The 13,736-nt window shown below is 40.8% G+C and overlaps 1 protein-coding gene across 6 annotated transcripts in view; it reads left to right on the top strand.

The window, feature by feature from the left end:
- The window catches only part of tns2a (tensin 2a), a 50,973-nt gene that overhangs the window by 24,683 nt on the left and 12,554 nt on the right, over nucleotides 1-13,736 (top strand). For 3 of the 6 annotated variants that reach the window (XM_053318477.1, XM_053318472.1, XM_053318478.1), the window contains exons 4-12: nucleotides 6,339-6,377; nucleotides 6,898-6,939; nucleotides 8,009-8,058; nucleotides 8,930-9,113; nucleotides 9,386-9,436; nucleotides 9,543-9,665; nucleotides 11,200-11,264; nucleotides 11,732-11,815; nucleotides 13,314-13,426. In XM_053318477.1, coding sequence (XP_053174452.1) covers nucleotides 6,339-6,377; nucleotides 6,898-6,939; nucleotides 8,009-8,058; nucleotides 8,930-9,113; nucleotides 9,386-9,436; nucleotides 9,543-9,665; nucleotides 11,200-11,264; nucleotides 11,732-11,815; nucleotides 13,314-13,426 — 751 coding nt within the window. The remainder of the gene's footprint in view (nucleotides 1-6,338; nucleotides 6,378-6,897; nucleotides 6,940-8,008; nucleotides 8,059-8,929; nucleotides 9,114-9,385; nucleotides 9,437-9,542; nucleotides 9,666-11,199; nucleotides 11,265-11,731; nucleotides 11,816-13,313; nucleotides 13,427-13,736) is intronic. The other 3 variants (XM_053318476.1, XM_053318473.1, XM_053318475.1) reach the window with 3 other exon arrangements.

Raw genomic sequence — 13,736 nt, 5'->3', positions numbered from 1 at the left:
GAAATCTGATCACGTTTTAGATGATCTTTATGCAGAAATAAAGCAAATTCTAAAGGGTTCAAAAACTTTAAAGCAGCACTGTAAGACAGCTGTCCTCTGTGGCTCACTTTCTGATGATGGTGATGATGAAAGCACACAAGGTCATGGTCAGCATCGGCTCGCGCTGCTAATTTGTTACAGCTTTCATCATTGCGCTTTGATTGGGTCTCCCAAGGGAGTCTTAAGGGATGGAGAGACTTTTGGTCGAAGGCTTTATACCAAAAGGCTAACCATCAAAGAAAGTGCTGCGTTCAAATGTAACCAAGGAGCGAGAAATAGTTTGGCCAGGGTCAGGACTGGTACACAGTTATAGTGACTATCATGTGTTAGTACCTACTCTCAGTGCAGCTATGAATTGTTGCTGTGAGAATGCAGGACTTTGTTTCCTTCCTCTACAATTTATGATATTGTCAATCTCTCTGTTGCCTTTCAACTTATTTGTTACATAACCTAAATAGAGACACTTCATTAAAGTATCTGTCTTTCCCCTCTGTTCAGTTCCTGGAAGTAAAGGAGCATAAAGTACAACACACTAGCTGCTTTGAATCATTTGATGCCTGTAGCACAAACTATACACACAGTTTAGACAGAAATAGCTCATACTGCTGTACCTGAAATACCACTGTGTCCCGAAGCAGAAGTAGTCGACAGGGCATTACTTTTCTTTTTCAATAAAATAATAATAAGTTTGATTCAAACATAGCTCATGTAACCTCAAATGCAATATAGAATTGTAGGTATAGTTCAACATTTTTGGAAATGTTTTTCTTAATCACTTTCTTGCTGAGGCTTAGATGAAAGGATTGATGTCTCTACACTAAATATGACGCTAGAGTCAGCAGGCAATTAGCTTAGTTTAGCATCAGCCAGAAGCAAGAACATAGCGAGCCTCTGTCAGTGCAAAGCTTAAAAATATACCTACCAACAGATGTTACCAACCAAGATGTTATATTTGTTTCATCCAAAATTTAAAAAAGAAGTAAAAGCAAAAAAATGTGGTTTTACGGAGAGTTATGAGCTGGAACTTTTTCTTTTGCCAGGCCAGCTAAGCACTTAAGTAACAAGCTAACGTTACCGTGACTCAGTTGCAGAGTCAGCAACAGTCTCACCTTTATACTCAATATTTCCATTTATGCTTTCCAATCCAACATGCTTCCACACTTTTCTTCTCAGACAGCTTGATGACATTATTCTCCAATCAGCATAGCACGCCAGTTTAATAAATGTACCTCATTTTCTTATCATATCCTGTATTCACACACATACACTAAATTACACTCAAACACAGTCGCAGGCTCTCACAAACATAGCACTCACGTACCCGTTTCTCACACTAATAACATACCAAGGCTACTACCTCACCCCCTAGTTATCCCTCCCTGAGCCCACAGCTCTTAAGCCATGCGTTGAGAGGAGAGAGCTGTGCATTATCCATTAGCTATGCTCCTTCTGGCTTTGATGGATCAAAGAGCATGTAAAGAGCTAGAGGAGCAAGGGCCACTGCTGCAAAACAAAATGGACTGAGAGGAAGAGGACAGAAGGGCTGGCACAGGGAAGAGATGGAGGGAATACAGAAAGGTAGAGCTGCTTGGGGAGGGAGGGGGTATGTGTTATGGGGGTCAGGGCTCTGAGTGTCACCAGCTGGACCCACCTGAGAGGAGGCAGGGAAGGGGAGGTTAGGGGCAGTGTACTGAGAGTGAATGAGAGGCTGGGGGAACATGTACAGAGAGGAAGGATAATACCAAAATAGAAGAAATATACATATTGATATATCATATTGGTTATAAAGTCTACTATTACTTGTCTCTATTACTTTGCCATGTATTAAGATGATTTCAGGCATGTCACCAGCACTTGTATCCACAGCAAGTTAGAACAAGCGAGCGAGTGGTGGGTCTTTGTCTTTTTCAGGGATATTTGGTTACTGATGGACAGAGGGGGGGATCAAACCTGTGACCCTCTAGTTTTAAGACACTTCAAGACTGGCACCGTGAAGACGTAAGAGCAATGGTGGAGGTTTAAAAGAATAGTGAAAACGTTTTAAGAAAACAAGGCTGGAAGTCAGAAAAAGGTAAGAGGAAGCCAAACAGGAAGGGTTTTTATTAGAAATAGATTAGGGAAGAAAAGGCAATGGAAGAAAGAGGAAGGAAGTATTGGAGCAAATGGAGGAAGAGAGGATAAACAAAGGAAGAGAAAGGGTGATTAGGAGAAATTAGAGTGATGGACAGAACAAGAAGGACGAGGTGAAAAGTAGAGGGAGAGGGGAAGAGGTAAGAAAGGTAGGAAAAGTTCACAGGAAGAGATATGAAAGAGATAAGGACAAAAAGGAAGTAGAAAGTACAAGATTTAAAAGACAAAAGTAGAGCTACAAAACAGCAGAATAGGAAAAGAGAAAGGAGAGAAGAGAGATGCAAAATAGAGGGAGCGATTTGAGAAAAGGGGGGGGCAGAAGGAGAAAATAAGGAGAAATTAACTTGCAAATGGGGAATAGGCGAGAGGAGAGAGGGAAAGGAGGCAAGGGGGAATAGAAAGAGAGGGAGAGCAAGATGGGTGGAGGTCTATTAGCAGGAAGTTTGTGCGTAAGTGTTGGCCTGGGGAGATGGAATCTGGTGTGGTGTGTTTGTTCTGGCTTAGCGGCCGCCCTCTGCAGGCCCCTTCACTGGGCACCAAGAGACAGAAAAGAAGAATTAACAGAGGAGAGGGAAAGATTGGAAATAAGAGAAATCATTTAATACTTTTGACACACGCAGGATAAAAAGGTGAATAAAGGGTGAAACTACCGAACACTGATACGTGCTGCAGGGTGCAAAAAGTGGATAACGGTAGTCATAACAAGTTGAAATTTGAAACAGTGTGGACTGTACTTGTGTGGACTCTTTCCAGTATTGGCTGAGCGAGGAGAAACTGGAATCAGTGGGTGACTCCAGAAGGTTTTGATTTTTCTTATTAGAAGCTAGTTGGATCGCTGCATTTTCCAACAATACCACCAAATTTCATCACGAGTTCTGCGGCGTGGCTTTCATTGAACATCGTGCATAACATACAGTATAGCACTTGCCAAACCTCCCAGTTTTCCCAGGACTCTCCGGTTTACATTGTCCTCTTTTACCTCTCGGGTTATGATTTCTTCAGTAATTCCATTTTTACACAGTACACTCACTTCAAAAAGTATTTCTTTATCATCAGAGGCACTAAAATACATGCGCAGTTTTACCAATCCTGATTAAGCGATGTTCTTATGATGTTGAACTTGATGTTCAGATTAAACGATAAAATGGAATAGTCATGTTAAGTGAACAAAATATCTAGATGAATGATGAACGTGAAGTTAAGGTGCCACATTTTTGTAGTTATGCAACATCGCTGGACCGCCCTAAGTGAGATACGGTAGATAAATCTCATCCTGCCTCGAGTTTATTTAAGGTGTTTAATTAGAGGGAAGGCAAAGACAAAGACGCAGTAAATTCTCAGCACTGGGTGGTGGGAAAGTAAGAGTTGAAGACAGTCAGATGAATGGATGGATAAATGCTGAGCAGGCTTAGTTGGCTTTGATTGTGACTAAAGATGACAAGAGGATCCAAAATGAGACTGAGAGAGGATTTAAAGCCTTGAGAAGTTGCCTTCATGGTTACCAGATCTCAACCAAAAGCTCACTAAGACACTTTGTAAGTTGTTTCTTTGTTGATTTTTACTTTAAATCGTCACCCATCTAGAGTTGACAGTTTTTCCGTGATTTGTAAAACTTTGCAAAATCACTCTGGTAGCTACTGTACTAGATTCATAAAACAACATCCATCATAAACATCTATATTTTATTCTTTCATATTCATAGAACAATTCCTTTCGGGTGGCAATAGACGGTGTAAAACATACAGAATTGTTTGATCCTCTGCTTTTGAGCGTGTCCTCTAACTCCTATTACATCAAAGTGGTTGTATGATAGCTGACCCCATGTTGCTGTTGTGTGCAGTGGCAGGTAACGACTATTTCAGCATGTTAGCTCTGTGGTTTGAGGAATGGGAGCATTGTTTTTGAGCATTTAATTGTGACGTTCACTTATCTTCTATCCACCTGTTGAATGGGGCTTTACAGTGAACCGTACCGCTCTGATCTGAGATAGAGATGCATGTCACACTTGCTGAACCGGATTTTACACTGAGTTTCCATCACATATAATAAAATGTATTTGTCACGGCTGTACTGAAACCTAATGTTGAAAATGTATCTAGTTTTATTGCTAATAATAGTGGCAATTGAAGGTTGCATAAAAGGGTTAGGGAGGTTTGGGGAAGGTGCCTGTGTTTCATGATAATCTTTAGTATGTGAGTGCATGCACAGCCAAACAAACAAGCACATACTCGCTCCCAATACCTGGTGCTCAACCCTACACCCAACTGTAGATGTGCTACATATTCAGTTTCTGCAAAACAGTGACACAGAAGATACCTTTCAGTCCTGCCATCTCTCAGATGCCGTGCCTGAAAGTTGGAAGGACTGGCAGTTATGTCGAGCCTGTCCCAGAATGACACAGAAGACTGAGACAGGAAGGAGGTCATTCATGCCACGATTGTTCGAAAATGAGTGGTTAAGAGTGACAGAAGTAGGATACAGGATGTAATGTTCTGCTATTGCCCCGAAATCAGGTACTGCAACATTTACAGATCATGAACCCGATTAAAAAAACACATTTTTTATCACAGCAGAGGAGTTTCATATGTTGCTACACAGTCAACCTCACTCTCTTTTTAAACTGGGACTTTTTTAGAATTGCAGCATTCACATAAAAAAAAATGACTGACCTGATCCAGTCAGACTGAATTAACAGATATTAGAGCATTATGCAACCCAAACCTCTGTGGTGGTGAATCAGATTCAGGCTGAGAATGAAAAAGAAACCACAACACAGAACAAGATTTGAGATTCATTTCATCTTCATTTTCAGACGGAGATGGAAATGAACCATTAATTCTCAGACTTGAGTCATACAGGAACAGAGTCCAGTTAGTCATTTGATAGCTGATACTCAATCTTTGACTTCAGCCACACAACATGTCTCGATTTAGCTCTTTATCTGGTCCTCTGCCTTCCTGTTGATGTCTGTAGTTAGTAACATATGCGCAACACTGAGTGACTAAGTTCGATTCTGAAGAAGAAAAGGAAAGAAAGATTAACAAGAACTGTACAACAACACATACACACACACACACACACACAAACACACACCGTGGTGACACACCCCCAGGTTCAGGACCTGTGTAACTTCCTTTTTGTGCACAATGAGATTAAACAAGCCCTTGCCCTTTTCCTGTATCCAAATAAACAGTCCAAAAAGGACTGTGTTGCGGGAACACTGCCTTGTATTCGTGTGTGTGTGTGTGCGTGCGCGTGTGTGTCCGTGTGTTGCGTGAGTTACGTAAGCATGACTGTGGCCCAAAGCCTCCTTCATTAGGGCTGCTGTTCAGCTCCTGCTTCCTTTGGTCACAGTTCATTGACCTGTAGGCCCACAACAGACATGGGAATCGGATGTGTCATTCTCTGTATGTGTGTGTTTCTGTTTCAGCGCTCCTCCAGCTGCACGTTTGGCTCCACATTTACACATACTTTACATTTCGTAAATACGCTCTCGAACATCAGCTGTACTTGTACTTGTACTTGGCACTTAAGTGCATCAAAGTAGTTTTACAGACACTATCAATCAATAATGTAGCTCTTAAAAATGTCTCTGTCTGTGTCCCCCCCCTCTCTATTTGGGCCTGAAAGTGGTGAAATAGCATCTTAATCTTAAATGGGCAACATTCCCCACAGTAGTTGACAAATTAAGATATAATAAGATAATGTCACAATTGTTTTTAGTTACACAACACTGAGGCACTCACTGTTACTTGTTGATGCTCCAAAATTCCTCTGTAATTCATAATATTCTCATCCTCTTAAAGGACAGGTTCACAGTTTTTCAAGTCTGTCTTAAAACAAGTCAGGTGTCTGTATGAAGCTCACAAGTTAACATGTTTATATATTGTTTGCTCATAAATAAGCATATTTCACCAAATGTTGAAATACTCCTTTAAGGTGAACTTGGGGTTGTGTAGTGGGACAGACTTGTTTTTTTATTTGTGGCTTTTTCCATCTTTATCTTATTGTGTGAGGAAGCATTCGCTCTTAATCAAATCTGAGTGGTGACCCTGACTTCTGCCCTGAAGCAAAAAGGATGTTTCCTTTTTTAAAATGTGTGTGTGTGTGGGGAGGGGGCGGGGGGGCTCCGTCTTGGATTCACATGTGTCTGTCTTTGTGTGTTCCAGGTGACCTCTGCGTGCATCCCAGCTCCCTCCAATGATCTGGTAAGTCCCCTTAATCTACTCATATCTTGACCTCAAAAAGCTTTCTATATACTAGACTAGCTTCTCCCTCCTGGTCTATCCTTAGTTAGAAGATATAGCTTTCCAAAACCACTGTATGGTTTCCTCCTGCCGAATTCCTTTTGGGAAGAGCCCAGCCCTCAGCCCAGTTTGAGCACGGTTCATTCCCGGAGCGCTGCGGGATTCCAGTCCCCAAGAAGAAAAAAAAATGTTGATGTTGCCATAGGAAGTAGTGATGTTTATCCATTAGAGAGTCTGTTTGTTTAATTAACTCTCCTTTCCTTCCTCTGTATCCTCCCTCCTCTTTTCTCCTTCTCTCCTCTGTCCTTCCTCTCTCCCACCTCGTTTCAACCTCTTCCCTTTACCCTAATTCCTCTTATCTTTTTGCTCCTCATCCTGCTTTCTCTCCCCCACCTGCCTCCTTTCTTTAAAATCCCCCTCTCTCCCATCTCCTGTCTCCTCTTTCCCTTTACATTGTCACTCCCTCTTTCTTTGCATCCAGCAGCGCAGAGGGACCGCTCCATCTCGACACATCCAACACCTGGTGAGCACATTTTAACCTCCGTCGTCTCTCCTTGCCTCCGTATATCCCCCCCTGTACCCCCCCCCGTATCCCCAGTGTCAGGCCATCTGTCTCGGAAATCGCCAAAAACTGTCAGGATTGAACCATCTGTGTCTCCATCAAATTTGATTGAACACAGATTAAACAGAGCAAAGTGAGAGCAATACCAGCTCTTAGAAGACATAATGTTCATTACATGCCATATTATAAAATTGTCTTGACAGGTTTGTTAATGATTCCGCTTGGGGGCTTGAATGCACTCCACAAATTTAATGACTGCTCGTAAATGATGAGATATCTATGCTGGTATTTTAGTCTGATGGTGGCACGAAAATATTAACAGACGAGACACGCTAGAAAACATTTTCGTTTGTTTCATTCCTGTGAATTTTTATGTTTTTATGATGCATGGTATAATGTTAGGCATGTTTACCATCTCAATGTTAAACATGCTAAACAGTTGCTAATTAGCACAAATGCCACTTGCCTAGCTAACAAGATCGCTCTCATACTAGCAATGTTAGCACGCAATATTCATAAACCAAAATGTCATCACAGTTTTCATTTGCACAACTAATTAGAAACATGCATAAAAAGAAACTTAAAATGTAAACATTATTCGGCTTCCAACAAGGGTATATATGATAGAAGAACTTAGAAACTAATGTGTCACTGTGTTAAATAGTCACTTTACTCAATCATTCATGAGCATTTAGAAAGCAAAACATCTTTCTTCTCCTTTAAAATGTTCATATGTAAAATATTTTGACGATTCATCTTGAATTCTAGCTGACACTGTGAGCCCACAATTTGCCGTTAGCTAGTGAGCAGTAGTAGCTAACAGAGTGATATTACAGGTCAGAGACTTGTTTACATGTTGAAAAAAGCATAGTTGAGGTTATTCATTCATGTTTCCTTCCTCCCCCTGATTAAAGCAGGTGAGGGTGGAGGCTAAAGATGCTCTGACCTTAATTTTACTCTGACATGATGGTGGTGTGTACTGCTATCACCATGATTATTAATTGTATTTTTACATTTTGCTTTTCCACAGGGGTCCACCAAGTCTCTGACCTACACCAAACAGAGGAACACCCTACCAAGGTAAAAGTCAACTCATTCATTCTGTTACAATGAAACATGTTACTGTAAGATGAGAAGATGAAATGATGATGAAGATGAGAAGAACCTTATTTTGGTATTGGCTGCATGTTTTACATGATTTGATAAATATATTCTTTATATTGTTATGTACATTTGGAACTACTTCCCACTGTGTAGTTTGTCTGTATTGTCTGTATTAGTTTAGATTGGGCGGAGTGATATGCTACACAGTGAAGTCATGTATCAATTGAGTTGTCTGTGTTATGGCACTGCTACTTTTTTCGGGCCTTTTACTCAAGTTGCTCTCTGAAGAAGCTGTGCCCTAGTTGTTTCTTACCCACAACTCGAGGTAGGTTTAAGTAAGGTGACGCATTACATCATTGAAGCTGCTTTTCTGTAGCCATCCCTTAATGCAAATAATGTCTGTGGGTTTCCACATCAGCTCTGCTCTACATTCTAATCAGTGTCCTCTTTGTTTCTGCCTTCTTTCACTTGTTCCTCAGACTAATAGCCATCTCTCCCTCATTCTTTCCGGAAGGTTTACTGTCAACCATGTGATGGAGCAAGCTGGCTTTTGATCTGACCCACATGTCACACTCAGTATCCAGTTTCTCTCTTTTCTCCCTTTTTTTCCTTCCTCTCTCTTTCTCTTCACCTATCTAGCCAGAGGTTTCATTGACCTGAATGAAGGAGAGCGTTCACGACGAGCTGATGCAAACGACCTGTAGTAACGCTCATGACCCATGTCCACCTCTCTCTCTCTCTCTCTCTCTATTTCTCTTTATCTCTCTCTCTCTCTCTCTCTCTCTCTCTCTCTCTCTCTCTCTCTCTTTCTCTCTCTCTGTCTTTTCTGCATGAACCGTTCATCCAGAAGCTTCAGCGTTGACCGCGTGATGGAGCGAGTGATGGAGCGCCACTACGACTTCGACCTCACCTACATCACAGAGAGAATCATCTCTGTCTTCTTCCCCCCAAAGCTAGAAGAGCAGCGATACCGACTTAACCTGAAGGAAGTGGCGGCCATGCTCAAGTCAAAACATCAAGACAAATTTCTGGTGAGGGAACAGAACGACAGTAGAGCAGGACAGCTTTCACAAGAAGTCTGTGGTATTTCTTGCATTATTTGGTTGAATTCGGCTGCAGATGCTCGTTGCACAATAGACAGCAAAAGCCACAAAATACAGTTATAAACCAGCAAATAAGCAGTCTGTTTTTTTTTGTTTTTTGTCACACCCATAATAAAATAAGTAAAATGATAACTGGTTGGATACAGTACATTGTGTGGTTGGATGTGATGCAGTGATACAAAACATCCTTTCTATTCCAGCTGCTGAATCTCTCAGAAAGGCGCCACGACATCACCCGACTAAATCCAAAGGTAGAACTTCTTTCTCGTAACTCGCGTAATTTGGTGCTAAAAATTCTATTCGCAGCCTTTAATTAAATCACATGATCCTTTCTCCTCTGTCTCCATCCACCTCCAGGTTCATGACTTTGGCTGGCCCGACCTCCACGCCCCACCGCTGGATAAGATCTGTGCCATATGTAAAGCCATGGAGACGTGGCTGACCTCTGACCCCCACCACGTGGTGGTCCTGCACTGCAAGGTCAGAGTTCAGGGGGGCCGCTCTGGGGTTTTTCAGACGGACGCCCGTCTGTTTCCCAGGCTCAGAAACTAGCAGATGTATCACAATATAATAATAATAATGATGAGAACATTTTTATAGCAACATATTCTGAATTATGAGTATTCATTTTCTAGTTTTTAATGACCACATTTCAAATAAACAACATTAAAAAAGACAATTTAACATATTAAGTAGCTTACATAACAACTAGTTCAAGTAAAGGTTATATGAAAAAAGCAAGTGCATAAAGGAGGATGTAGCAAAATAACAAAATGATGTAATATTGCAAGTTTTTAGAGCGACTTATGTCATTACTCTTGAAACAGACCTGCTACTCTATAATATTACCACTGGTAATCCTGTCGCTGTAAGGGAACTTTAATGAGCATTTATTGATTAACATTCATGTAGTTGGTTGCCACAATATTACTAATTAGAAATGATAAACACTTTCCTTCCTTCTTTTTCTTCCTAATTATAAACGCTTCTTAACAGGTGCTTTAGTAGAAAGTGGTAATACTTGTGATTAGCTGTGTGCTTTTATTCCAATGCTTCCACTTAGCTGTGCAAGTTTAATATAGAAGTGTTTCAGATGACCACTTCATCTAATGCTAATGGAGAGATTAAGGCACATTGCCTGCTATTTAAAATGCAATAAATTGAGCCACTTATTGCAAACATAACTTGAATGAAACCAAAATTACAGAGTGCACCACATAATTCAATAACTGTTTTCCATGTTTGCCAGGAAATTAAATGTACAATCTATATGAAATTCTGTCAACCCAGTGTTTAACTTCCTCACCGTAACGCATCATTTAGTGATTAATTTATGTCAACTTTTCAGGAAATCTGTGGCAACGTTAACTTTTCCGCAGCTACCAGACACTGACCAGCTAACATTGAGGGCGACCGAGCTCCCACGGCTTGTCTGGATGTTTTATTTATTGGTTTTGGTCAGGAGAATTTAAATACTAAAACCAGACTACTTCTGTGGTCCACTGAGTTTCCAGAACATTCCAGCTACAGGCAATTCTTTCCCAGCTGTGGATCACGCCAGGGACGGGAATAAACAAGTTTATGTCAATAAAGAATCTTCCATTGAGGGACACACGCTGCAAAACAAGCTGTAATTTGTGCTGAACGTGTGCAGATTTCAGCCTGCTTGCTGGTATCTGGAGGGGTCACACTAGGAATTGGAAGCTGGAATGTCTTTGGAATGTGTCAGGAAGTACGGAGCGCCTGGTGTGAAAAAAAAAAAACCCCAGGGAACTTTTTAATTTGAACTCAATCTGCTTGTCCAAGTCCCTCTATGTCCCTGCCTCATCTCCATCTCTCTGTCTCTCTTGTTTTCTGTGTCTCTATCAAAAAAATCCACCCTGCAGCCAAAACTTGAAAACTGTATAAATCAGCTGTCTCCGTACCAAACCCACAGCGCCTGGGGATGAAATCAGCATATAACGACTTCATGAGCTTACATCAATTTTACTGTTGTTGTGTCTCAATCCTACAGGGCAACAAAGGTAAAACAGGCGTGATCATTGCAGCCTACATGCACTACAGCAAGATCTCTGCAGGGTGAGTGTCTGTGTGTGTGTGTGTGTGTGTGTGTGTGTGTGCATGAAGCATCCAAAGCCACAATTTGACAGTTTCTTGTTCATCAGAATTTCTGCACATGGAAAATATTAAAGGTTAATGAACTGACGTGCAGAAACATATTGGACTTAAATTCCAATACTTCAATGCCGATGCCAAGTATGGCAAAAGAAATTATTACAGCAGTATATCAAGTGGCTGATGTGCGTTACTTCAAGTATATGCAGCACAATGATTTCCATTCAGACTTTGTTGATAAGTCATTTGATAAATTAAGCCCTGTGGATTTTTGCAAAGGAACAGTGGAAACTGGTCTATCCTGTGGCCAGTGCCAGCTGTATCCTCTCCATGTACTTTCTGGCATCTAGAGTCTGGTGCAAGTCCCATGATGGGAATTGTTGGCTGAAAGCAATGTGTGCCTCTGTGTGTTTGCATGCATTTATGTGCAGGGCGGACCAGGCTCTCAGTACTCTCGCCATGAGGAAGTTCTGTGAAGATAAGGTGTCCTCTTCCCTCCAGCCATCCCAAAACAGGTAGAGGCCACGGGATGATCTGAGGGGTACTGTGTGTGTGTGTGGGGGGGGGGGTATCCCACATAAATGCATCCTTCCTGCATCCTGTTAAAGGGAAAAGGAAGAGAAAACAGCTTTTAGCTTCAAGCAATACATCTGCACAACTGCTGGATTTGATTCATCTTTAACTTAAGGTCAGAAATGTTGTCATGTCAAAGCAGGAAAAGCACAGGTGTAAATAATAAATTGGCTGAATTCCATTTAGCTGCTTCAGTTTCCAGGTCCTGGTATTTTCCTGTGTATTGGGATCACTGTAACACGGTAAACGTGGTTTACAGGGACATCCCAGATATGAAATAATTTAGAACAATTACAACACATTTTGTCAATAAAGAAAAAGCCTTTCATTTGAAATGAAGCAGGCTAGTTTAACTGCATGTCACCATCTTTTTATTCATTGCAAAAAAAAAACCTTAGATAACAGTTAAAGAAATAGGAAACATTTTAGGATATTGCTTTGCAAAAATGTTACAAAAACCACTTCACTTAGCATTACTTTTAAATGTGATTGATTAACACATTATATCTTGGTTGTTATGTCCTTACACAAACAATTATAAATCTCCACTCCATCCTCACAATGACTCAGCAGGAAATCACTGACCCAGCCAAGAATGTAACTCCCTGTAAAACCACAACTTGACTTTTTTTCACACTTGTGTTTGTGTACAGATTAAACAAATGAGATATAATGTGTTAATCAGTCACATTTAGTGGTGCTGATAGGCAGTTAAAGAATAAAAAAGAACTCGACGGAGCCAAGACAGCTGTTTGTCCCTGCGTCCACTCTTTATACTAAGCTTAAGGTATAAACTAGCGTCATATCGAGTGTACAAGCATGTGTGGTGTCAATCTTCTCATCTAACTCATGGCAGGATAGCAAGTTTTCTCATCCCCCCAAAATGAAGAACAAGTCTTTTGATTTCTTTTAAACATATAAATATACTTTCGGAAATTCTAGACTCACTTACAGTAACCTAGAAAACTAAAATAGAGAAAAAGAGTCAAGGACTGTCCTGAATGAACTTTAGCTTTGACATACTCATGAAATATTTCATCACCTAACAGTGAGATATTTTAAGTAAACAAGATAGTTTTTTGTTTTCTTTATACATCCCTCTCATCCTTTTTGAAGAAACCACCATTACTGGCTATCTGGCAGCAGCATCGTCTGCTCCAGGGCTGTTTGCATTTTTCCTCTCTCTTTTAAAGATGTTTGTACTTGATCTCAGTCTCCATCTGTTATTGTTATTCCCCATTTTTATCACATTCATTTTATATCATCAGCATCTTTCCCACTTTTGTTCCCTATTTTCACTTCTCTCTCTCTCTCTCTCTCTCTCTCTCTCTCTCTCTCTCTCTCTCTCTCTCTCTCTCTCTCTCTCTCTCTCTCTCTCTCTCTCTCTCTCTCTCTCTCTCTCTCTCTCTCTCTCTCTCTCTCTCTCTCTCTCTCTTTCAGGTATATCTATTACTTTGGAGGCCTTCTGTCTGGGGCAATCAAGATGAACAGCAGCCCGCTTTTCCTCCACCAAGTTCTTATCCCGTCACTCCCCAACTTCCAGGGTGAAGGAGGTGCGTGTGTGTGTGTGTGTGTGTGTGTGTGTGTGTTGTTTAAAGCAAATCACATTTATCTTCCTGTCGCTAATGTATGCATCTCCATGGTTACATCCCAATTCAAAATTTGTGGCTTCCATCAGTGTCTCATACTTGGAATCTACTCCTAGTTACAAGCTAAATTTAAGATTAATCCATGTCAGTCATATGTGAATAAATAGATCATCTCTGCCGGTCTTCACTGTGGAGAAACACTGGTCTGACTTTGAATTATGATGCCCTAAGTTAAAGTAATAACTGAATGTGAATTAATATCTATGTCTAACTG

This window comes from Scomber japonicus, chromosome 4 (assembly GCF_027409825.1).
Source record: "Scomber japonicus isolate fScoJap1 chromosome 4, fScoJap1.pri, whole genome shotgun sequence".
NCBI lineage: Eukaryota > Metazoa > Chordata > Actinopteri > Scombriformes > Scombridae > Scomber > Scomber japonicus.
The sequence above is the reverse complement of the archived record's forward strand: the minus strand, read 5'-3'. Positions and strand labels throughout refer to the sequence as shown.